This window comes from Salvia hispanica, chromosome 3, assembly GCF_029641045.1.
Source record: "Salvia hispanica isolate PSC_SH4W2 chromosome 3, Shi_PSC_v1, whole genome shotgun sequence".
Taxonomy (NCBI): Eukaryota; Viridiplantae; Streptophyta; class Magnoliopsida; order Lamiales; family Lamiaceae; genus Salvia; species Salvia hispanica.
Genome location: NC_142694.1, coordinates 57047150 through 57074069, shown reverse-complemented (window position 1 = coordinate 57074069; position 26920 = coordinate 57047150). Strand labels below are relative to the sequence as shown.

At 31.7% G+C, this 26920-nt stretch overlaps 3 protein-coding genes across 7 annotated transcripts; all 3 read left to right on the top strand.

The window, feature by feature from the left end:
* Positions 1-3543: 3543 nt before the first annotated feature.
* Positions 3544-5967, top strand: LOC125216365 (cytokinin dehydrogenase 6-like). Of its 5 annotated transcripts, none has more exons than XR_016136614.1 (5): positions 3544-4227; positions 4481-4608; positions 4685-4948; positions 5028-5279; positions 5563-5673. XR_016136614.1 is itself a non-coding variant. In XM_089067530.1 (5 exons), the coding sequence occupies exons 1-5, from the start codon at positions 3612-3614 to the stop codon at positions 5597-5599; spliced, it is 1308 nt and encodes a 435-aa protein (XP_088923656.1). In that variant the 5' UTR covers positions 3545-3611; the 3' UTR covers positions 5600-5727. The 5 variants fall into 5 exon arrangements, 3 of the variants coding, with proteins under 3 accessions (XP_088923656.1, XP_088923657.1, XP_047974012.2); XR_016136613.1 differs by having other exon boundaries at positions 3545-4227; positions 5474-5602; XM_089067530.1 differs by having other exon boundaries at positions 3545-4227; positions 5017-5279; positions 5563-5727.
* A 5134-nt stretch (positions 5968-11101) lies between these two features.
* LOC125211091 (alpha carbonic anhydrase 7-like) lies at positions 11102-15106 on the top strand. Its single transcript, XM_048110780.2, has 7 exons — positions 11102-11287; positions 12999-13216; positions 13325-13431; positions 13611-13713; positions 14291-14455; positions 14570-14623; positions 14908-15106. Exons 1-7 carry the CDS (start codon positions 11185-11187, stop codon positions 14983-14985), a joined length of 828 nt encoding a protein of 275 aa, XP_047966737.1. The 5' UTR covers positions 11102-11184; the 3' UTR covers positions 14986-15106.
* Positions 15107-20412: 5306 nt separating this feature from the next.
* On the top strand, positions 20413-22115 carry LOC125210440 (alpha carbonic anhydrase 4-like). The gene is made up of 7 exons (XM_089066726.1): positions 20413-20424; positions 20527-20633; positions 20818-20934; positions 21105-21111; positions 21252-21416; positions 21558-21611; positions 21914-22115. The coding sequence occupies exons 1-7, from the start codon at positions 20413-20415 to the stop codon at positions 21989-21991; spliced, it is 540 nt and encodes a 179-aa protein (XP_088922852.1). The 3' UTR covers positions 21992-22115.
* Positions 22116-26920: the final 4805 nt, after the last annotated feature.

Genomic DNA, 26920 nt, shown 5'->3' with positions numbered 1-26920 from the left:
TACTGGTGGTGGGACAACATTTTTTGCAAGCAAGACCTTATTTTTTTGTTGTGCTCATATGTCAATACATAAGTAACCTGGAAAATAAAGTTAGATGAAGAGAAAACATTTGACTTATTGATCAACCACCCTCTTTCATTCCTTTTGTTTTCTCTCAAATCTAAGCAATACATTGCTAGAAAAAGTTCCTCGAAAAGATCCTCCTTCCAAGTAAAATGATTTCCCCTCCACTTCAAGTTCCATCTCCAATTTTGTTTCTCCTTAAACTCTCATCTCCTCTATGAACTTGTTTATCTGGATTGACAACATGAATAGCATTGGAAAAATAAGTTTAAAACTCTCTCCTTTCATCCACTTTTCATACCAGAATATTGTTTGTGCCCCACTACAATTTCAAACTTAAACATTTTATCGTTTATTGAAAATATAAGCTACCGAACATAAACCAAAGTGTAAATGACACAGTGAAAAGATTTAAAAGACTATTTATAAACCAAAAAATTAATTAAAATTAATACTCTCATATGTAGAAGTTCAAATGAAAAACAAAGAAATATTTTCATCCATTTAATAATGTAAAATATCTATGAAATAAAATGTGAGTTTTAATATGGTGGTTGTTGTTTTGTACTCTCTCTGTCCCACTAAACATGACCACTTTCAACATCTTTTATTTCTACATTATTCCATCGATCTTACTTTACTCTCTCTAAATAAGACAGTAAAATAAAACTGCATAAAATCTCGTGCTGCCTAAGAAGGATGTCTTCTTCCTTGAGACGGAGGGAGTACATACTTTTATTATCTAAGAGCACTCCCAATGGGTCGGCGTTAAATCCGGCGAAAAATCGCCGATTATCGCCGGATTATCGCCGGGCGTTGGAGTGAATTCGGCGATAATTCGGCGATAAAACTCCCTTATTATCGCCAACTCCCTTATTATCGCCGATTTATCGCCGAATCATCGCCGCCTACTGTGGGCGCGATTCGGCGATAAATCGGCGATAATTTTTTTTTTTTTTTTTTAAATCTTTGTTTTTATGGTTTTTATTTGTAGTTTTTTTTAAATCTTTGTTTTTTAAATCTTTGTTTTTTATGATTTTTATTTGTAGTTTTTTTTAAATCTTTGTTTTTTTAAATCTTTGTTTTTTATGGTTTTTATTTGTAGTTTTTTTTTCCTCGTTGTATTATATTTTCCAATGATTAATACAACGATGAATTGTTCATTATAAATCTATTTATTAAACACATTTGTAGGGAAAATTAAACAATATTAAAAATGATGATGTAAAAATGAAATGTTGAGTTAGGGAGAAATAAGGGAGAAACCATTGGAGCAGTTGGCTAAAAGTTGGCTAAAAACTGGGGATAAATTTTGGTGCTGATGTGGCGCTGATGTGGCAGGAGTTAGGGAGAAATAAGGGAGTTTTTAGCCGGACCATTGGGAGTGCTCTAAGCATAGTTTAAATTTTAAAACACATACCGGAGGGGCTTCAAATAATAGAAAAAACCAATATTTCTTCTTCTTTTTTCTATCATACAAACAAATTCAACATCAACCGTATATCTTTTGACTTGGATCATGTATAATGATTTAACTGTATGAGTTTAAACAATATACAGTTTTGCAACTAATATTCAACTATGTCAATAAAAACATAAAAAATGAAAGTTAGCCAGTTGATCTACAAAGTAAGACAAATATCGATCAAGGAGCTAATATTTTTGTAAGATAGCTCAAAATTCCATTAAAATGACCTTTTAAATAAATGATTGTGCTAGCTAAATCAAATCCATAGAAACATTTTTTAAGTTTTATTCCTAAAATGGGCATTATTACATACTTTCAACAACCTATTGAAGTGGTATCCCTACGACACAACATAAACAGCAAAATTGATAATGGATGAACTATATACATTACTAAGAACAATATTTTATTTTTAAGTGGGAAAGCATCGACTGAAATGTTATTGGTATTTATGTGGACATAATACAGAATTGTCTCATTGTTGGTATCCAAGGCATCATTTATGACTCGGCAAGTAACTTATTGTATTGTCACTCTATATTATTTACTTGACAATTATGATTTTCTATTAGTAGTTCTTTTTAATAAACAGAAAAATGCTCAAGCTATTTGATGGGGCGAGCATTGGGACAAAATTCTCAACAAATATTCCGAATAAAGCTAACAATTAAAAAGAAAGGCCACAAACAACGACATCAAAGCTCTCAATGCCAAAAACAAACACTAACCCGAAACTAATGTACCTGCCACTGCAAACCTACGAACATACCTTATCGTGTGCTCCGTGCATCCATCCAGCTTCTAATATCATCCAAGTTATCCATCACTAGGCCTGGCGCAAAAGGAAAATTCGGGCACCATCCTTTAGTCCATATTTCCATTCGCCACAAAAGACCTCTCTTCTCGAACTCCCGGCCAGTTGGGTTTGAAGTTCTGGAAAACTATTTTGTTTCTAATATTCAATCAACCATGCAATAACATAAAACAAGGACATTCATATATGCTTGTGAGATCTTTTAAAGGGAGCATCGAGCCATGAAAGTAAGCGCAACTTTGATTAATCAAATTACACCTCCTTATCCCATTTTAATCGATTCATCACATGACTAAATCCTCTGTGGCCCACATTTTGGGTCCATGACCACTACTTTCAATATAATATACACTCGGTATTTAATAGAAGTTTAACGAGTGCAATATTATTCATGAATGTGTTATATAGTAGTAACATAAAAACTAATCAATCTATTTAGATCTCACCTCCTGCCGGAACTCTTTTTAAAATAAAATAAAAATCAGAAACTCAAATTATACAGTAACACATAAAATGATAGGCTCCAAATCTTGGGTCACAAATCACACATATCATGGAGTAGTTATATGATCGGTCTCTATAATGTTTAAAGAAGATATGGGGCCTCTAAACTCCCACCATAATATTGTAGGTCAAGTATCTATCACCCTAAGCTATCAAACAAATAAAAGTTCAATATAACTATATAAGGGCATGGGCATGTTAGGGTGCCACCACCCCTTAAAATAACACCATACCACCATTCCTAGCCAATCATTTATACACGTGGACGAATAATAAGCTGCCACGTGGTAAAAAAAAAAGTTGAAAAACTCGGCCAGCAATTTGTTGCTCTTTATACAACAATTTTTCTTGTCCAGCAATATCCAACACGCTATACATCAATGGATATTGCTGTCTATAGATTGATGTATAGCGTGTTGGATATTGCTGTGTAGCGTTTATAATATTGTTGTATAAGTAGTGTCACGGTGTCACTTTAAGAGGGGTTGTCATTTTAACACAAACCTATAAGGGCATCCATAACACGATGGATTAGTATTAGGTTAGGTCATTCATCTTTACATAATTATATAAATAGTTTTAAAATATGTAATTTTCTATTAAGATAGGAACAATAGTACTTTTCCTCTCGCCTACGTTACTACATCACCTCGCCTTTATATTTTCTTGTGAATCTTTCACCACTCTATTAACATCAATACATTATATATAGAGAGAGAGAGAGAGACTCTACTACAAATCCTACAATAACAATTAAGAGACATGTTCATATCACAATCCAACAAACTCTTTAGACTAAAGCCTCTAGTTTTCAAAATAGCACTACTTTTCTTGCTTGGTATCACAACCAATAGAAACCACCTCCCCACCAACCCCCCTTCACTTTACACAATGACTCTCTATGGCAACCTAAGCTTCCACAACATCAACCATGCATCTAAAGACTTTGGCAATAGATACCATCTCATGCCCACAGCAGTCCTCTACCCAAACTCCACCTCCAACATTGCCCATATCATCAAACATGTATTCAACCTAGGCCTCACTTCCCACCTCACCGTGGCCGCCCGCGGCCACGGCCACTCCCTCGAGGGCCAGTCCCTGGCCCCCAATGGCGTGGTCATCCACATGGAGTCCTACAAATCCCCGCGGATGGTGTTCCACACCGCGGATCATTACCCCTATGTCGACGTCTCGGCCGGTGAGCTATGGATAAACATCCTCCATGAGAGCCTCAAAAGGGGCCTCACTCCCAAATCTTGGACCGACTACCTCCACCTCACCGTCGGCGGCACTCTCTCCAACGCCGGCATCAGCGGCCAGGCTTTCCGGCACGGCCCTCAGATCAACAATGTCTACCGGCTAGGCGTCGTCACAGGTCAGTCATCTCATGCATCCCACAAAAAAAAGAGAATTATGTACTCCCTTTCCAAAAAATAGAAATTCTCTTGTTTTCGAAAAATAGAAACTTTCCATTTTAGAAAATGGATCACATAATCCACTAACATTAATTTCACTACTTTTTCTCTTAATCTCTCTTACTTTACCCATTTTGCATTCAAACACGTGCCCGTTTACAAAGTTTCTTTTTTGGGAAGCAGTACAAAGTTTCTAATTAGCAATAACTGCAGGCAGGGGAGATGTGGTTACGTGCTCCGACGAGCAGAACGCCGATCTCTTCAACGCAGTTCTCGGCGGATTAGGCCAATTTGGGATCATCACAGAGGCCAGAATCGCTCTGGAACCAGCTCCGGCGAAGGTGATAAAACAAATCTTTGTTACTATAAAATGAAACAACATGATTTATTTATATGATTACATCCCTCTCCTTGAAGGTGAAATGGATCAGAGCATTATACTCTGATTTCACCGCATTCACCAACGATCAAGAGCGTCTCATATCCTCTTCACGAGGCGCTCTTGACTACTTGGAAGGATTCGTCGTGATAAACAGAACCGGACTGCTAAACAACTGGAGATCCTCCTTCAACCCGAAGGATCCAGTCCAAGCAGAACAGTTCTCTTCCGAAGGAAGGGTTCTGTTCTGCTTGGAACTGGCAAAGTATTTCAACTTAGATGACGTTGGCGAGATTGAACGGGTGAGGTTCATCGATACCATTAATCTCGTATTTCACTTGTGCACGAGTTCAATTTTGTTCTGATGCAGGAAGTGGACAGCCTTTTAGCCGAGTTGAGCTTCATTCGCCCGACCCTGTTCATGTCCGAGGTCTCCTACGTGGACTTCTTAGACAGAGTCCACGTGTCGGAGATGAAACTCCGCGAGAACAACCTGTGGGACGTGCCTCATCCGTGGCTGAATCTACTTGTGCCAAAAAGCAGCATCCATGGCTTTGCTAAGGAAGTCTTCCACAACATTGTCAAGGATACAAGCAATGGCCCTGTTTTGATCTACCCTGTTAATAAATCCAGGTAGTACTAATTTATACATATATTGAAATGTTACGGGGTGCTTTATTAAAAATATAAACACGACCACATTAAAATGTTAACATAGTGTATTAAAATATCAACTAAGTTTATGTTGACATTTCAATGAGTTAGCAACGGATCACAATGTTATGTTTTCAAAATTTGATGCATATATTGGAATTTGATTTGTATAGATGGAAAAATGGGACATCTTTGGTGACGCCTGATGAGGATGTCTTTTATTTGGTCGCGTTCTTGAGCTCAGCAGTGCCGTCTTCTGCAGGGAAAGACGGTCTGGATGCCATTTTAGCGCGAAATAGACGGATTGTAAAGTTTATTAGTGACTCAAATCTGGGGATCAAACAGTATTTGCCCCATTACAATAGCACACAAGAGTGGAGGGAGCATTTTGGAGCAAAATGGGAGATTTTCTTGAGGAGGAAAATGTTGTATGACCCCCTTGCCATCTTGGCCCCCGGGCAAAGGATTTTCCCGAGGGCCAACGACGAAATTCCAAGCGGAAAAAACAATTAAAAAGAATGAAATAAATGTAGCCAGATAATAAGTGTACATATTAGTAGAGGGGAATGAGAATTGTGGAATTCATGCATGTATTGTACCTGATTACTGTACACTATAATTTAAAAAGTCAGTAAAAGAGCAAAAAGAAGTAGGGTTGAATATTCAATTAGTTATCAGTTAATAGGTAACCGAATTAAAATAATTTTATGGTTATAATTTATCTAAATGTCATAATTTTATGTATAAACAACTTCCTTGTTAATTAGGCCTTGTTTCTTGTGTCATTTTTTGTGTTACATTTTTCAGTTAATAAAAGTTTAAATAATATCTGCTTTTAAATGCATTGAACGTCGAACACTCTCTTTTGTAATTTTCAAGTGGCTTTTGAATAATTTTTAATGCTTCAACATATGCGATTTTTTGACTATCAAATAATTTAATAATTCAAATAACATTTATTAACATATACTCCTTCCTGTCCCCATTAAATATCTCATACTTTACTGTCCTTAATAAATGTCTCATAACTCTCATTTCATTTTTACCATTTTTAGTAGAAGATCCGACATTCCACTAACTCATTATAATTTATATTTAATTATAAAACTAATATATAAAAGTAGAACTCATATTCTACTAACTTTTTCTACCCACTTTTACTAACAAAGTCAAACAATTTTTTAAAATCACAATTATCAAATATGTGACATTTAATAGGAATTGGAGGATAATATTCACAAATTTGTTGTCTAGTTAACAAGACGTGGCATACAGTTAAAACAAGTTATAATACTTCCTCTGTAGTTACTTGAGGCATTTTTTTCGCAGTGGTGCGTCTCATTTTTCACCGTTAAAATAAGACGTGGATAGAAATACATAAACTCATTTCTTGACTGTATATTTTTATGTATTTTGTTGTTGTAACTTTGATATTTTGTATGAATATTTTTTTTTTCATAATAATTATCTAAATAATATGCAGTGAAGTCCCTATCAGTATTTTTAATGAATAAAATAAGAATTATAATGAAATTAGGGACTCGTTCTCTAAATACAGAATCATAGTCCCCAAGTGCAACCTGTGAATACATCGACATATTCTCATTCCTATCAACGTTATAAAATAAAATAAAAAGATTCTTTGTAAAAGTCTTGACACTAGGAAGATCAACTTCACACTTCAGAACCATCAAATATCATGAATCTGAATCGATGTATGCTTTCACTTTATATTTATCAATCGTATTAGACATGCATAATTTATGTGAATCATTAATTTGGTTCCAACAAATAGCACGCAGTGCTGGTCAGAGACTAGGGTAGCAAATATAGTGAGATCGATCAATGGGAGGCCTTTCCCAGGAGTTCTCTGGAGCTGGTGCCCTAGTTTTTCAGTTTTCATAAAGTAATGTTAATAATTAATCAAAGAATTAATTTTCAAAATAGCTTAGTTGTTTATAACTAGTGATTGATATCTTTACTATTGTTATTTTAATAAATATCATCCTCGCTTCAAAACTTAAATAATCTTTATTATGGCCGAGACATTTGACCCATAAGATTAATAGAACAATAAAAGAATTCCATGAGTATAGGTTTGTCTCACAAATTTAATTTTATATAATTGCCTCAAAACTATAAAATAAAAAAATAAATAGTTTAGTATGGGGTTACAGATTTAACACATTGCTTCTAAACGATAAAAGTAAAAGAATTAAACTTTACAAAATTAGTTGACCTATATACTCTCAACCAAAAACCATATTCCGTTAGAAATTAAGCAACTTATTTTCAATAAATACTAAGCATAATCTTATTTAAATATATCCCTATTCCTAAATCAAACACTTCACAGTTTCTTCTTAAGCCATCAGGAGGAGCACGAGAAGTTTTTTTGTGATTAATTATCATCGGTAATCTTCATTCTTCAATTTTTTTATTGTTTTCTTTTTCATTTATTATGCCAAAAACTTGTTTTTTTTTTACAGTAATTCATATTTATTTTATTATGACAAATTGAAATTTAAATATATTGGATTTATGATTTATAAAAGGCTTTCTATATAGAAGATGGAATATTTCTTTAAAAAAATATGTAGGGTGTGACTCTTCTTCTTCTCCAATTGAATCCGTTGTTGAATTAGCACGAAGTCGATCCCGAGTAGAAGATGAACTAGATTTAAATGAAATTAGTAGTGATCCAGACATCCAGTACAACCAAAGCCATTCGTGATATAGTACAAAGAAAATACTCTGTTCTTGATTAAGGGGTATTTCCAATTAATTGGGCATGCACGTATATCTAAGAAAGAAATTTTCAAGATATTTCGTGGAATTTTTTTTAAACAATCAAACAAATTCTGCAATGTTTTCAATCAATGAGAATATGCAGAATTTAGTTATCATCACTGTAGCAACACAAACACAATTGTAACATGAAACTTTTCATTTTTTTAGTTAGATATGTGTCGGACTAGTTTTACATATAAAATATTTATACACTTTTTATAGTTATTGTGTTATGATTTTTATATGATAAGTATTATTTTTCATATATACATATATCTGCATAGGGCGGTGATCAAATGCTAACTAATTTGTAATGCAAACTATGAACTTCGATATAGTATATTTAATATTATTAACACGAAGATATAATTTTATCAATACAACATATAAATTTAAATATAAATGCAAGGACTTTAATATGTCAACAGTCTTATGTTAATATATTTATATCATGTGTTGATAATTTTAACATACAAAATTGAGAGTTCGGAATGAAAATTAGTTAGCATTATAATGCGACGCTATATAACGCGGCCCTAAGTTTATATTCTAAGCGTATATTCCATTGATGCACTATTTATTAGCACTAAAAATACCTGCAAGCATACAGGGTAGATCTAGTATAGCTAAAGGTCAGTACCGGATATCGATCACAGGGAATAAGATTGCAACTGACTACCATATACTAAGCATCACATACTATCTAGAGACAGAGTTTTTGGTTTTGGATTAATTAAACTAGACTGAAAATAAAAGAACAAATAACAAAAAACATAAAATCAAATAATACAAAGCAATCGTAAGAAAGTAGAATTTAAGGATTCAAAACACAATTGACTTCCTTGAATTACGGTCTCTAGAGTTATTAAGTCGGTCACTTAACTAGATTAAACCCCCTCCCGAGGTGAGAAATTCGTAGATTAAGTGTAATAATTGAAGTCCCCTTCTAATTCTTAGACCTAACTCCTAAAAGATTGTAAGACCAATGGCCTCACATGAAACCTCAACTCTCCCGAGTTCTATTGAATTAAAGTGTGAATTATCCCTCGTCCAAGTCAATTATTTCGTCTCCCGAGTACTCTAATCAACTCTAGCATGTATTCAAAAGATAGCTAATCAATTGAACATAGAAAACACAAGGATAAATCAAATAACTGCAAGAGCTAACGAGGAAAATCAATTGAATATCTTCACCAAAAAAATCCACAAAAGTTGTTCTACTCATAGACAAGTAAAAACTACGAATAAAGTACGAGACATGAAAGAAATAGTTGAATCTTCAATCTCCAGTCTTCTCTTGCCTGGATCTGCAGAGCTCCGCTCCAATGGAAGATGGATGATTATGTGTGGATTGTTGGATGGAAGAAGGTAGAGAGGGAGAAGGATTGGAGGCTCTGAGATAGAGATTATGAATTAGGTTAGAGGTATTTATAGGTTGGAAAAAGGTTTATTTTTTGATAATTTCGTGGCCTTCAAGAAATAGGAGAGATTGGGCTTCACAATATAATACTTTCTTTTCTTCCGTGAATTTTCGCCTAAATTCCCGCCAGCTTTGACTGCACTGCGCAATGTTCGTAGAATAGCCATAACTTTCTCCAAAGAACTCCGATTGAGACGTGCGAGATATCCACGCGAAACTCTTTCGAAGAAGAAGAGAATGGTATACATTAAGCACTGATAGGACTTCAAAATCGCTGGCAGAATAAGCTCGAACAGAGGCTGCTGCACCTTGGCCTTTTTGCACCTTTTTCTATCTTTTTCTATCATTTATCAACAAACACATTAAAAATACCAAATGTATAGCATATGCAATTTAAAAACATAATTGGCATGATTGACATTTGAAACGAGTCAAATCTAGCCATTAAAAACATGCAAAATCCATGTTTGTCATCCATATATACTTAGAACTTTTACTAGTAATATATTTTAACATCCACCACTAAGTATTAGTAGAATAATATTTTTTTTCTCTGTCCATTACTGAATATAGATATTGGATGGGGCATCCGGGAAGTATTTAGAGGGGGTTCAGTAACTGCATTGATAATGATTTTATTACTCTTTCGTCCTATATTTATAGCCTCATTTGGACTAGGTAGAGTTTTAATAAATTGTTCGAACTTTATTAACAAAAATAGAAAAATGAGTTAGTAGAATATGAATCCCATTTTTATATATTTATTTAATAATAGAATGTGAGTGTAATGAGTTAGTTGAATATTGGGTCCACCTACCTAAAATGGGAAAAAATCAATAGGATTTTAAATTAAAGCCATTTTAAAATAACAAAAATGAGACTTTAATTTAAATAGCGGACATAAGATATGTATTACTTATTTGCATAACAAACTACCTCCTTTAAAATTTTATTATAAACAATGTTATTTTTGTGTAAAATGTATTACGTGCTTAGTTGTGACTTGTGAGTATAATATATGATGATGTGTCATTGTATAAAAGTTTCATTCAGTTTTCTGCATAATCAACAATATATAAAATTATTTAGTATTGTATTGATAATGAAATAGTATATGTGAAGAAGTGCGATGTCTACACACTAAACTTTAGAGTTAAAAAAATTGGTTCGTTCTTCTTTATTATGCATCAAAAAATATAGCGAAAATTTAAAGTTATTCATCCCCGGGCCTAGTTGTACATAACCAAAAAATCAATATACACATTTATTCTATAATTAAATAAATACTTAAAGGTAGGAAATGACAATCAGAGTCTATTTAAGAATGGTAACTAACTTAAATAACAATAAAACGGACATAATGTCAATAATGCACAACAAGGAAGCTAGAAAACAAAATCAGCTAAGAATTGGTGACACATATTAATGTTCATAACCTTTACATGACCCATAAATATTGGGATTTGTGACTAATTCTCCACAATCTTAGGAGTCCAAATCTCTCATTTTTCCCATTAATGGACATATATATCTAATATATAGGCATGCATGCAAGGGTTTAGACTAATTAAAACATTTGATTAGATCTATTATTTTGGATCACTTATTTAGCAAAAGGCGGAGGAAGTGAAGAATTACCAGCAGCCGCCGCGCCACCACTGATTTACGGCGGGAATGGGCGGCCTCAGGAGCAGCTCCGTTCATCGTTTCACTGCCTATCTCATTGGCTTTTCCCTTCTCATGGCCATCCATTCTGAAAATCGAGATGGTGAAGTTGGTAAGTTATTATAAATTGTTAGTAGTATTATGTATTGATTTAAGTGTCTAATATAACCAGTGGCGAAGCCAAAAGTTTTACGGTGGGTGGCCCAAATTACTATTAATATTTATTATGAGTGTAATAATGGAAGAAAACAATTACGAAGTGACGAAGAACTAAAATTAGCATAATTAGTGGTATAAAAGAGAACAAATAGTATTTATGTTCCAAAAATAGACAGTAAAAACGTGAGTCGAACTCGTGATAGGACAGCAGTCATAGTCTCCAACCAACTACGCTACAAAATTCACATGTTGATATTTGTTTACATATATAGGTTAAAAGAAAAATTGATGGGGGACAAGGCCCCCCCTACCCCCAAAGTGCAGATTATAATCTAATTACCATAAATATATATACATGTATTTATAGACTAATCCATTAGTCTCAAGCTACTTGCATCTTATTTTATACTTGGGTTGTCTTAAGCTACTTATATTATTTACACCTTTTTATTTATATTTAATCTTTAAACATCTATTTCTTATATTTTGTACTCAAAAGATACGCATTAAGTAGCATGGAAGGGAGGAAATATACGTCTATATATTAATATTAACTTTTATAATTATGTCAATTTTATCTTTCTTAATTTAATTCATTATAAAAAAAATATCACCATTTTAACCATGTTTTTCTATTTTTACTTTAGAGATAAATCAGTACGATATACCTTACCAAAGCTTTCATATTCACACTGTATACCTTATAGAATACTAGTGAATAACATGTCCATCTATATCAAATTTTTGGCTATATTGAGACAGACCAATTTTCAAGACTGATATTGTACCAATTTTTAGAATGCCATACTGAAATCTAGATAGTAGTATATTTTTCAGATATAGTGAATTTTAGCACAACATAATCAAATACCGATGTACCAAAATCTTTTTTTATATCATTATATATATTTGGTATAGTATGAAAATTCAGTATATATCGTAGCGATATACTATCGCTACCATGATATACCAAAAATTTGGTACATATTGCTATCATGGTATAAAACAATAGGTATATATTGTAATATTATGGTACTCTCTACGTCCCATAACAGATGGCACACTTAGGTAAATGCACGAATTTTAAGAGATGTTGTTTTATGTGTTAAGTGGAGAGAGAAAATAGTATATTTATATTAATGTGAGAGAGAACTTTAAAAAAAGAAAATAAATGTGATATCTTCTGTGAAACAAACTAAAAAGGAAAGTGTGACATCTATTATAGGACGGAGGGAGTAATATATATACACTAAAGGTTTAGAGTTTCTCAGCGTATAAAATGCACATTGTTACCATACGAAGAGCTTTCAGTATGATAACATATTGTACTAAAAATCACAGTATACGTATATTTAAATATATTTTTTGTTTGTTTAGTACAATAAATGCGGGAAAATGATACAATGCAGAATAATGATATTTTAGTATGTTTTCCTACCTGTGTTTATACTATACACTTTGATCACTCCTAGCAAAGGAGCCATAAAAATGTGTTAGTTGCAATGTTTTAAAATCATTGTTAACTATTTCACAAATTATACATTAATTTTCATATTGAAACTATAAGAAACAATTAGGAGAGAATTGTTTTTTGTAATTTCAATAATATATCTTATTGCAATAGAACTCACTTAGTAATTTAACAGTATGTATCCTAATTACAGATAATGAACATGAATTTTCATATTTGAAGAATTCTTCAAAAGGGCCAGAATACTGGGGAAGTCTCAAAGAAGAATGGAAATTATGTTCAATTGGAAATTTCCAATCCCCAATCAATATTACCAAGAAAAGAGTTATGCTTTCGTCTCAAATAGGGAAATTGAGAAGAAACTATAGACCAGCTCTTGCTGTATTAAGGAATAGAGGACATGACATCATGGTATGACTATGTTGTTGATTACATTGTTTGTTTAAGGATATAAATGAGTTTAATCAAGAAAATTATTGAACATGAGACGTCATGTATGATTTTAACTGTTATTGTTAGGTTGAATGGAATAGATATGCCGGGAGCGTACATCTCACTGGCAACAAGTACGATTTAGTACAGTGTCATTGGCACACGCCTTCGGAACATACGGTCGGAGGAAGAAGGTTCATATTTCTACTGTATCAATTTTGCATTTTGTTGACTTTGTTGGTTAATGTTGGTGAATTGGAATAAGTAAGTAGATTAAAAGAATATGACAATAGATGATCTCGTGTGATATGACCTAAACAACTTTTGATGAAAATGAATATAGTGTTATTGTAAGATTGTACCTTCATTATAGGTACAACATGGAACTGCATATGGTCCATAGAAGCTCCGAAGGACAGTTTGCTGTAATTGCTATTCTATATCATTTAGGACGTTCTGATCATTTTCTCAATAAGGTAAGTGGTAAGGGGTAAAATAGTCATTTAGCAATAATGTAACTTACTCCATCCGTCCCATGTCCCATGTTAGTTGCACTTTTCATTTCGGATCTTTTCAAACTATTTGCACTATTTTTTATTTTAAGTAAAAAATTAAGTTATTTAATTAAGATATTAGATTTAGTTAAGTGTTCCTTTATTTAGGTTCTCTTATTATAGTACTTGAAATGCTAATTTTATATCACTAATTATTTATGCTTAAATTTACGTTGTACAATGAAAAGTACGAGTAGAATGAGACGGATGGATTATTTTCTAGTTACAACTCACACACTTTGGTGCACATGTACCTACTAAGGTGAATAGAATATTCATTGCATTGATTGGTGAAAAAATATCTTACCGATTACAATACGCATAATTAATTGTTACAATAACTTCCTCTTTAGATGCTCGTAAATCAAAAGGCCTCAACATGGGATTGTGATTCGAATTCGAACTTTCAAATGTTGAAATTTATTGTTCACCAATTAGATCTTATGCGGAAGAATGTGGAAGAACTTGTACTAACAAATGAAAATTTTATCGAATGCAGGTTTTAGAGAGTATTAATAATTTAACAAAAGGTGAAGAAGAAATTGACTTGGGTGATGTTGATCCATGGGATATCAAGTTTGGAAGCAGAAAGTATTATAGATATATGGGTTCTCTCACATCTCCTCCATGCACAGAAAATGTTCTCTGGATACTCCTTAGTAAGGTCAATTTGATATCCTAAACAATAATACCACTAATATAAATTAAAGAAATAAGAAATTAAATGACATGCAATGGTTTGGGGTTCTTAAAATTGTTTTTTTTTTTTTAAATTTAGGTGAGAACAGCATCAAAGGAGCAAATTACAACATTGAGGAAAGTTGTCCATGATGTGAGTACAACCATCATAAATTTTAGCTTTATTGTATATGTACATATATAACAAGGTTAAAATTTACATCAAATTTCACAAATAAATTTAATAAAATTTGAGTTCGTGTAGACTCGATGATGTGATATGGCATTTGAGATACTTTTTCCGACTTGTTAGCATCACCTTATCATTTTTTTCTTCAATTCACGACTATGTTCGTAACTTATATGAATATATATATACATAGAAAATTAGTTTTTATTTTTTATTAATTAATATTAATATGATTATTTCTAATACAGGGTTTCAAAGATAACGCAAGACCACTTCAACCTCTCAATGAGAGAATGGTATTAAAGTACCATCCCCACTCTTTATGAGGAATCTAGCATGCAGTGCGTCAGTAGCACTCTATTTTATCAAACCAAATTCCCTTATTTGAATATTGTGGATTTTAAAGTTTGTAATTTTTTTTTTCTAATAATTGAATATTATTGATATGTGAATGTTTAGTGTGTTAAGTGTGTAGATAATACAATAGATAAAGTAAGAGAAAGAAAAAAGTAGAAAGAATAAATTAGAAAAGTGCATAATTTTGGAAAAATAAACTAAGACGGAGATTGAAGTAAGAAAGAAAAAGTGATTTCATTATTACCATATATAGAAATGACTCAACTATAAAAGAATTGTCCAACATGAAAAAATGACTCAACTATGAAGAAACGAAGGAAATAATAGTAGTAAACAACTGCTAATGCATTTACTTAGCCTAATTATTGAGTTACAAAGCTAATTTTATGATGCGTTAATACAAAATTTTGATGTATAACTATATTACCAAAGAAAAATTTCAACTATATTAATAGATTGAATAACAATTTTGGATGGTGTGCTTCAAGAAAAACTATCCTCAAAGATTGAAAAACTTGAAGCTCTCGAAGTTGTAGTCGAGAAATCACGAAAAAAAATCTGTATCATGATATTATTTGCCGGAATTTTTTCATTGGTGGAAAATAACAAACTAAGGGTAAAGTTCGTGATATTATTTGTCAATTTTCAAAGTTCATGGAAAAACCAACCTTTTGAAAGTTCCATGATATTAGGTGCCAATATCCATTTTATTTATTATGCCAAAAACTTGTTTTGTACAGTAATTCATATTTATTTTATTATGAGAAATTGATATGTAAATATACATTGGATTTCTAATTTATAAAAAGGGTTTTCTATATAGAAGATGTAATATTTCTTTAAAAAAATATGTAGAGGTAACTCTTCTTCTCCAATTGAATCCGTTTTTGAATTAGTAAGAACTCAACCTCAAGTAGAAGATGAATTGGATTTTGAATGATTAGTGATCCAGTACAACCAAACCAAGGCCAGATATTCCCTTCGTCCCATATAAATATAGGCAATGGGTATGACACGAGAATTAAGACAAAATTGGTAAAGTAAGAGAGATGAGGATAATTGTATGATAAAGTAAGAGAGAGAATGAAAATGATAGTTAAAGTAGTGTTAGTGGATAGTAGGACTTATATTATTAAATTGATATAACTTTTCAGAATTAATGGAATGCACATATTTTTGTAAGACGGACGAAAATAGAAAGTGCACATATTTTTATGGGACCGGAGGGGAGAGTATTTGCTATTCGTGATATAGTACAAAGAAAATACTGCACTTGATTAAGGGGCATGCACATACATCGAAAAAAGAAATATGGTCAAGAAAGAAGTTTTCAAGATATTTTTTGTGATACGATCAAACAAATTCTGCAATGTTTTCGGTCAATGAGAATATGCATACTTTAGTTATCAGCACTTTAGCAACACAAACACCACTATAACATACTCCATCTGTCCCTGAAAATTTGTCATTTATTTCCTTTTTCGTCCGTCCCTAAAATTTGTCATCTTTCACTTTTACCATTTTTAGTAGTGGACCATACATTCCACTAACTCATTCTCACTTATATTTTATTTTAAAACTAATATATAAAAGTAGGACTTACATGCCACTAACTTTTTTAACCCATTTTCTACTACATTTCTTAAAACTCGTGTAAGGTCAGATGGTGCCAAATTTTAAGCGACAGAAGGAGTAGAAACTATTTCATCTCTTAGTTAGATAGTAAGTGTTAGACTAGTTCCTACTAATATTTTTTTTATGTGTCCACCTTTGAATGTAGATATTGGGCAATCCAGAAAGCAGTTAGAGGGGTATCAATAATTACCTTGATAGTGATTTTATTGTGTTTTATTTGCATAACAAACTACCTCCTTTAAATATTTTATTATAAATAATGTTATTTCTTGTGTAAATATGTATTATGTGGTTAGTCGTGAGTATATTATATGGTGTGACAGAATAGAGCAATTGTGTAATCGAGATAAATAGAAAACGTAAAGAAGACACAGATTTACGTGGTTCACCAACGTTGCATTGGTTACGTCCACGGGCGGAAATGGAGAACAAATATTATTCAGAGTGTTTTCATATTACAGAGTTATGTGTCCTACTTCTATATAAATAGGCACACAGACAACGGGCTAGGCCCAATACACAGTGAGACTCCTGTTCGGCTAGCGGCAAACTATAACGGATTCAAGGCATACTAACATTATATGATGATGTGTCACCAGTGACGAAGCCACCCCCGGCTTATACAATTATTATTATAAATATACTAGTATTACAAAGATAAAGATTGTGAGTAGCCCAGTTGGTTTTAGCCCAAGTCATTGTTCTTGCACTACCTGAGTTCGAATCCCTAAGCCAGCAAATTGTTCATTTTTTTATCCTTTGCACAATTTACTTGCATGTTTATGCTCCCAAGTTGACCCCCTCTTGAGCCTAAAATTCAATTTTTTTTTCTTTGCTTTATTTTTTACACTCTTATATCTAGGAGTTTATTTGATGTTCCCAAAATTCAATTCATTAAGTAACAAATCATTATTTTTACACTTTTACTTTCAAGAATTTGTTTTAGTTTCTTAATTACAGTATATTTTTTTGTTTTCAAGTTCAAATCCTTCTACCTATAAAAAAAAAATATATCCTTATTTTATTTTCTTACACTTTTATGTCTAATAATTTTACTCTAACTGCTATTTTATTTGCATATATCCAACTTTTAGTTTTATATTACTCTAATTTACTTGCACCTTGTTTTATAAGGATAATAAGCACATATAGTACTAGCATAATTCTAATTTCTATTATGCATTCTTTTTTTTTTTCCTCCCATTATTCATCTACTATATCTTTTGCAATTCTCCATTGCTGATGCTAAAAAAATTTTCGACGATGCCAACACTAAAAAATACCTAAACCTCGGGCCCCCCAACGTAAAGTTTCTGGCTTCGTCTCTGTGTGTCACTGTATAAAAGTTTCATTCATGTCTTCTGCATGATCAACAAAATATAAAATTATTTGTGAAGAAGTGTACAAACTAAACTTTATAGCGAAAAAAAGGGTTTGTTGTTCTCTTCTTTATTATGTACTCCAGACTAGGGCTGGGGAAAAATACCGAAAAAATGATATATCGCTCGTATCGTATTGAAAAATATCGAAAAATTATCGAATTTTCGATATATCGTAATTTTCGATACGATACGATATCGTATCGTAAGTTTTCGATACGATAACGATATGAATTTCCTTATATCGCGATATATCGTTTTATATCGAAAATACGATATATATCGAAAATTTTCGATATATCGATATTTTCGATATATATCGATATTTTATTTTCGATATTTAACGATATATCGAATTTCGGTACGATATATCGAAATATCGATACAATAACGATATGAATTTTTTTTATATCGAAACTTTCGATACGATAATGATATGAAATTCTTTCATATCGATATTTTCGATACGATACACGATACAACGTTTTCGATACGATATATCGTATCGACCCACCCCTACTCCAGACCTAGTCGTACATGGCCAAAAAATCCATCAATATACACATTTTTTCTATAAATAAAAAAATACTTAAAGCTAAGAAATGATAATCAGAGTCCATTTAAGAATGCTGACTGACTAACTTAAATAATATGTGACGCATATTAATATAAGTAATAATATTCATAACCTTTACATGACCCACAAATATTGGGATTTGGACTCATTCTCCACAATCTTAGGAGTCCAAATCTCTCATTTTTCCCATTAATGGACATATATATCTAATATATAGGCATGCATGCAAGGGTTTAGACTAATTAAAACATTTGATTCGATTCTATAATTTTGGATCACTTATTCAGCCAAAGGCGGAGGAAGTGAAGAGCTACCAGCAGCCGCGCCACCACTGATTCACGGCGGGAATGGGCGGCCTCAGGAGCAGCTCCGTTCATCGTTTCATTGCCTGTCTCATTGGTTTTTCCCTTCTCATGGCCATCCATTCTGAAAATTGATATGATAAAGTTGGTAAGTTATTATAAATTGTTAGTAGTAGTATATTATTTATTGATTGAAATTGAAGTGTCCATTATAACCAAATTACCATACATATATATACATGCATTTATATACTATCCCTTCATCTCAATCTACTTCACCTTATTTCATATCTGGTTGTCTTAAGCTACTTACATTATTTTCACTTTTTAATCTATATCTAGTCTTTAAACATCTACTTTCTTTTATTTTGTACTCAAAAGATACGCATTAAGCAGCTTGTAAGGGAGGAAATATATGTCTATATATTTATAATAATTTTTAGAATTGTGTCAATTTTATCTTTCATAATTTAGTTCTATAAAAAGATATCATCATTTTTATTTTATTTTTCTTAATTTAGGGGTAAGTTCGTACGATATACCTTACCAAAGTTTTCATATTGTATACCTTATAGAATAGTCAGTACAATTGAATAACATGTCCATATTGACACTGTACCAATTTCTAAGACCGATAGTATACCAATTTTTCAATATGTCTAGTATATTTTGAGATAAACTAGATTTTAGTACAGCAAATGAAAATACCATTATACCAAAATCTTTTTTATACCATTATATATATTTGGTGCGGTATGAAAATTCAGTATATACCATAGCGAGATATATCGCTACCATGATATACCAAAAATTTGGTTTATATTGTTATTGTGGTATAAAAAAATAGGTATATACTGTAGTATTATGGTATATACTAAAGGTTTAGGGTTTATACCTTCCATGGCATATAAAAATGCCTATTTTTCCATACGAAAAGCTTTCCAATATGATAAGCTAGTGTACCAAAAATCACAGTATAGCGATATTTCAATATTTTATGTTTGTTTTAGTAGTACAATAAATGCATGATAATGATATTTTAGTATGTTTTCCTACCCATATTTATACTATACACTTTGATCACTCCTAGCAAACGAGCCATAAAGATGTGTTAGTTACAATGTTTTAAAAGTACCATTAACTATTGTTTTCACAACTATTATACCTTAATTTTCATATTGAGTCTATAAGATACAATTAGGAATAGAGAATTGTAATTTGTCATTTTAGTTATATATCTCTTTGCTTTAGAACTCACTTAGTAAATTAATATGTGTCCTAATTACAGATAATGAACCTGGATTTTCATATTTGAAGAATTCTTCAAAGGGTCCGGAATGCTGGGGAAGTCTCAAAGAAGAATGGAAATTATGTTCAATTGGAAATTTCCAATCCCCAATCAATATTATCAAGGAAAGAGTTATGGTTTCATCTCAAATAGGGAAAATAAGAAGAAACTATAGACCAGCTCTTGCTGTATTAAGGAATTTACGAAATCATGTTATGACTACGTTGGTGATTACATCGTTCGTTTAAGGATATAAACAAGTCGAATCGAGAAAATTATTGAATATGAGACACCATATATGATTTTTTTTTTTTTGCTGTTATTGTTAGGTTCAATGGAATAGATATGCCGGGAGCGTACATCTCACTGGCAACACGTACGATTTAGTACAGTGTCACTGGCACACGCCTTCTGAACATACGCTCGGAGGACGAAGGTTTCATATTTCTACCGTATCAATTTTGCATTTTGTTGACTTTGTTGGTGTATATTAGTGAATTGAGTAAGTATGTGGTTTAAAAGGATATGGTAATAGATGATCTAGTGTGATATGACCTAAACAACTTTTGATGAAAATAAATATTGTATGATTGCATTGTAAGATTGTACCTTCATTATAGGTACGACATGGAACTGCACATGCTCCATAGAAGTTCTGAAGGACAGCTTGCAGTAATTGCTATCCTATATCAATTAGGACGTTCTGATCAGTTTCTCAATAAGGAAAGTGGTAAGGGGTACCATCGTCATTTTAAAATAATGTAACTTATTTTCTAGTTACAACTCACACACTTTGGTGCACATATACCTACCTGGGGTGAAGAGAATATTCATTGTATTGATTGGAGAAAAAATGTCTTACCGATTACAATACGCTTCATTAATTGTTACAATAACTTCCTCTTAGGATGCTCGTAAACCAAAAGGCCTCAACATGGGATTGTGATTCGAATTCACACTTTCAATTGTTGAAATTGATTGTCCACCAATTAACTCGTATGTAGAAGAATGTGTATAAACTTGTACTAACAAATGAAAGATTTATCAAATGCAGGTTTTAGAAAGTACTAATAATTTAACAAAAGGTGAAGAAGAAATTGATTTGGGTGATGTTGATCCATGGGATATCAAGTTTGGAAGCAGAAAGTATTATAGATATATGGGTTCTCTCACAACTCCTCCATGCACAAAAGATGTTCTTTGGACACTCCTTAATAAGGTTAATCTTATATCCTAAACAATAATACCATTAATATAAATTAAAGAAATAAGAATTGAAATGACATGCAATGGTCTTTGACATGTCACACTATTATAAGTTTTGTGTTCTTGAAATTGTTCTTTTTTTTATGTAATTTAGGTGAGAACGGCATCAAAGGAGCAAATTACAATATTAAGGAAAGCTGCCCATGATGTGAGTACAACAATCATAAATTTTAACCTTATTGTATATGCATAATAAAATTTTAACCTTATTGTATATCTATATTACAAGGTTAAAATTTACATCAAAAAAAATTATGATAATAAAATTTGAGGTCGTGTAGACTCAATGATGTGATATGGCATTTGTGGTCCTTTTTCCGACTTGTTAGCATCACCTTATCATTTTTTTTCTTCAAATGACGACTATGCTAGTAACTTATATGAATATATACATAGAAAAATAGTTTTCTCTTTTATTAATTATCATTAATATGATTATTTCTAATACAGGGTTTCAAAAATAACACAAGACCACTTCAACCTCTCAATGGGAGAATGGTGTTAAAGTATCATCCCCACTCTTTATGAGAAATCTAGCATGCAATGAGTCAAGTAGCACTCTATTTTATCAAACCAAATTTCCTTATTTAAATATTGTGGATTTTAAAGTCTGAAAGAATTATTTTTTCTTTAATATTTCTAATAATTGAATATTACAGACATATGAATCACGTATGTAAAAATCATTGTACTATTTACGTTTCTTCATAGTTGAGATACTTTTTTTAGGCACGGAGTTTAAGAAATGAATGTTTATTTTGTTAAGTGAGTAGATAATAGAATAGATAAAATAAGAGAAAGGGAAAACTAGAAAGAATAAAGCATGAAAAGTGATAATTTAGGAAAAATAAAGTAAGAGAGAAAGAAAAAGTGAGTTAATTATTGGAGTACCATATATGGAAATATAAAGGAGCATCACATGATAGAAAAATGACTCAACTATGAAGAAACGGATGAAATAGTAAACAGCTGCTAAGAGCATCCATAATTGGATTGCCCCAGCCACAGGCCCACAACATAGTAATAGCCTAACCTAAAACTCCTCCTGTCACATCATCATGCCCTTCCCACAACATAGTCAATGCCCTATCCCAGCAATCGTCAACTGAACAGCCTAGCAACAGCCCAGGTGCCCTCCAATTTAAATGAATTTGAGAAAAGAAATACCCAAAACAACGAAATGAATTGGAGAAAAAAAACATAGTTTAACTAATTCGAAAACCTTCGTTGTATTACAATTTTGGAAAAAATATACAACGATTAAACAACCATTCAAAGAAAATACAAACGGTACCAATGTGCAACCCTACGTGCCCATAACTCTTCAATTATATCGTGTTGGAGTCGACTATGGGCTTCTTGCTGGCGCATAGTAGCAAATGCTTGAACCCTTTCAGCATCGCCACGGGGTATACCCATTTGTACAGGGGCGGTGGCCACACCGTGGCTTGGTCTGGCAGCATCTTCATTGGCCCAATCGGTGAGTTGTGAATCTTCATTGTCGACTATCATGTTATGCATGATGATACATACATACATGATATCAGCAATGCAGTCGTCATACCACAGTTTGTGACGGCCCTTCACCGCAGCCCATCACGACTGGAGCACACTAAATGTTCGCTCTACATCCTTCCGTGCAGCCTCTTGTCATTGCGTAAAGTAAATTTTCGTTGGATCTGTTAGGCATAGGGTTGTCTTCACATATACAGGCCACCAGGGATATATCCTATCTGCCAAATATGTAAAATCTATTCATACTATTATTATGGAGATTACTAAATGAGGCGGTGGTCCAGTGGTAAATGGTTTGTCTACGTAAAGTGGAGGACTTGTGTAATTTTTTTTAGCTCAATATATTAGTATGTGTATTTTAGTTTCTTTATTATATTTAGTACTGTTACCGTTAGAAGTTTTTGTTTTTTTATTATGTTTTGATTTTTAATGTTATCTTTTGTAGTTACAGTTAGAAGCCCTTTTTTTTCCCTTTCGTACAGTATATAGGAAAGGATTCTGGGTTTTAGAGTTTCTTTATCAAGTTTTGCATATTATCTCTGGTAGTTATAGTTCATTTTGCATATTAGGTAATTTTTATTTTCTTTATATTTTTATTTGTTTACTTTTGCATATATTAGTTATTTTTTTCATTATCTTTCTAATTCAAATTTTTAAAACTAGAAAATTATCTTTGCTGTGATTTGATTTTATTATCACATTGTTTTTAGTTTAGTTTGCCTCTTATTATTAACCTTAATTAAGTACTCCATATATTAATGTTTTTTATATGAATTTGGAACTTTAATTTCTAGTAACTATTTACATTATCTCATTTTAAAATTAAATAGTATTTCAAGATTTAGTATTTTTTATATACGTGCTACTTATGTATTTATGTACATATAATTCGCACCCCCAATTTACAATTTCTGAATCCGCCACTGGATGCAGGTCATGGGGTATTAATAGGCTTGAAAAAGGTTGATATAATAGAAAAGATTTGGATCACATTAATATTTTGAATTTATTCTCGTCAGCTTTTGACTGCACTGCACATTGATCGTTCGTAAAATGACCATAACTTTCTCTACAAAACTTTGATTGAGGCGTGTGAGATGGCCACATGAAAATCTTTCGAAGATGAAGAGAATGGAATCTATTCATAATGTTTTGTCGTTTTACCATCAAAACTCTACAAACACAACAAGATACCAACATATAGAAATATTTATCAATGTTAAACATAATTCACATGGTATTTATTCAAAACAAGTCAAACATAGGCCTTAAAACATGTAAATTTCGAAGGGTCTATTTAACTACTTCATGATGTTGCTTGCCCGAAACACCCATGATCTGACTCGCTACTCCTACTGCTTATTCAATAGCAGGCTTGTACACACAAAAGCATAAATAATACCGTCAATTCTTAAGCATAAGGAACTTTTATCATCTCGACATGTTCTTCCCTTCTATGTGGTAGCTCCTTCTTTGACAACTTGAAGTTAGTTCTTAAAGACATACTTACAGGCTTCATATCATGCAAGTTAAATTTTTATAGGACCTTTCAAATGTAACTAGCATGCGGAAGATATGATTTTCCTGCCTCCATGTCATGCTCAAATTCTAATTGGTCTCTCCAACATCTCTCATCGTTCAGATAATTATTTTTTCACCTTATCCATTCATCATCTTTACATCAATTCCTACCATCAACATATAATAATATGAGAAAATAATTCTTGTCAAATCTCTTGTAGTATCAACAATGTCTATGTGGCATTTCTTACAGCGAATCTCCATCATGAAACCATCAAACTTCTTATACCGTTGTTCTGGAGCTTGTTTCACATCATACAAGCTCTTCTTAATTTGCATACAAGATTTTCATTTTCCTTCACTTTGAATCTTTCAGGCTTGTATGACACATCCTTCGAATCACCATGAAGAATGTCTTCTTTATTATAATCAACACCAAATATAAACATATTATTTTTTTATTAAAAGCATATAATAATAAATAAATAAATTGAAAATTCAAGTCCACTATAGATAATATTCTGACTTCTAAACCACACTTCAAAATTTATTGTTAATCATTTTTATTTTAATTTTACAATTATCACAGTCATCATCGTATATCCTTATATCTTATAATTAAATCATTAGACAACTCTATATTTATCAAACATTATTTTTATTCAATGTCTTAGACAACTCTATATTTATCAAAACATTATTCTTATTCAATGTCTTTTTTTTAAGTTTTTTCTATTAGTAGTACTTAATTGTGATAGTGTTTGTTATAGGAGTATGATTAATATCTTTAATATTCATAAATGTTTTTATTTATAAAAATAAAAAGGTTTAGCTCAATTGGCTCGTTAGGCTAGCCCAAACCCCATAAGATTAGAGTTGTAAACTTTTTGTCTGATAATATTTCAACTCGATTAGCCTGCATCTAATTACCATTAAATCTTTAGTTGTGGTTAATGGGTTTCATTCATCGTTTATACTCATGCGATCAACTCTCATTAGCCACAAATTTAAAATCTATTTTGCAAAATTTTAAAAATCGATTCGATTGGTCAGCGATTCACGAATGATCCAACTGATTTCTTTAGTGTGAGATTACTCGTTAGTCCATCGATTTTATTGTGGGAAATGAATAAAATAAAATAAAATAAAATAAAATAAAGCACCATTTGGTGGCCGAATGGATTGAACTAGTCGATGCGGTGATGTTTTTAAAACAATGCTTGTCTTCATCTTAGTTTTATTTTATTAATATGAAAGAAAACTATTGTAAAATAGGAGAAGTCGAATGAATGACGACGATGACAAACATCCTACATAATGGAGGTCTAGTGCTAAAAACATGAAAACTTTGTTGTTAGATTTAGACAGACTAGAATTTACGTGTTTTATTTTATTTGATTAAATGTAACTTCAATTATATATTTTTTTAACATTTTAGCTATTTTAATTTAATTTTTTAAAAATATCATAATTTAAATAAATATATTAAATTGAAATGGGCCTAGTTGTGAAACCTTGCTAGTTTTGGTTACAATATTCATGTCACGTTTTCTTACATGTTTGTGAAGAAAATGGTATGCTACAAGCTCAATACCGAGTACCATTCGTATGAGCAGGATACCCTAGTGTCCGCCCTAGTGATTGCCATATCAGCATTTCTTAGTCCGCTCCTTCTTTTTATAATGGTTTCGCCCTAGTGTTTGTCCTATCAATTAAACTCAATTTACATTTAATTTTTAATATTATTAGTTTTTATTTTTGTTTTTAATTACAAAAATACCAAAATATATTATATTAAACACCACAAATTTTAGAAAAACAATTACATTATTACTAAATTACTTTAAAAAACTTAATTAAAATAAATTACATTACTAAATTAATAAAAACCTGACTAGTCATCTAAATCTAACTTCTCGCTCAAATTTACAATTTATTCCAAGATATAGCACTCATCAAACACTAAATTTACATTATCATAAAAATATAAACATTCTTTCATATAACAAAAAAAGAATCAAATAAAATGAGAAAAGTATAAAAGAAAAAAAAATGAAAACATAACATTAAGTCTGGGGCTTGAATCCACAACCTGTATGATTTTTCAAGACAAATCTACCACTAGTAGGAGTGAGCAAAAAAACTGAAAACCGAATATCTGAACAGAACTAAACCAAAATTTTGAAATTCGGTTCGGTTTTTTCGATTTTTCGGTTCGGTTCGGTTTTAAAAATACAAAAATTTCGATTTTCTGGTTCGGTTCGGGCGTAAAAAATAACCGAAAACCGAATTATATTTTAAATATAATATTATATATATATTTATAATTTAATATATTATATCATATATATAATATATATTCTTTTAATATATTTTATATAATATGTATTATATATATTCTATTAATTTTATATTATATAT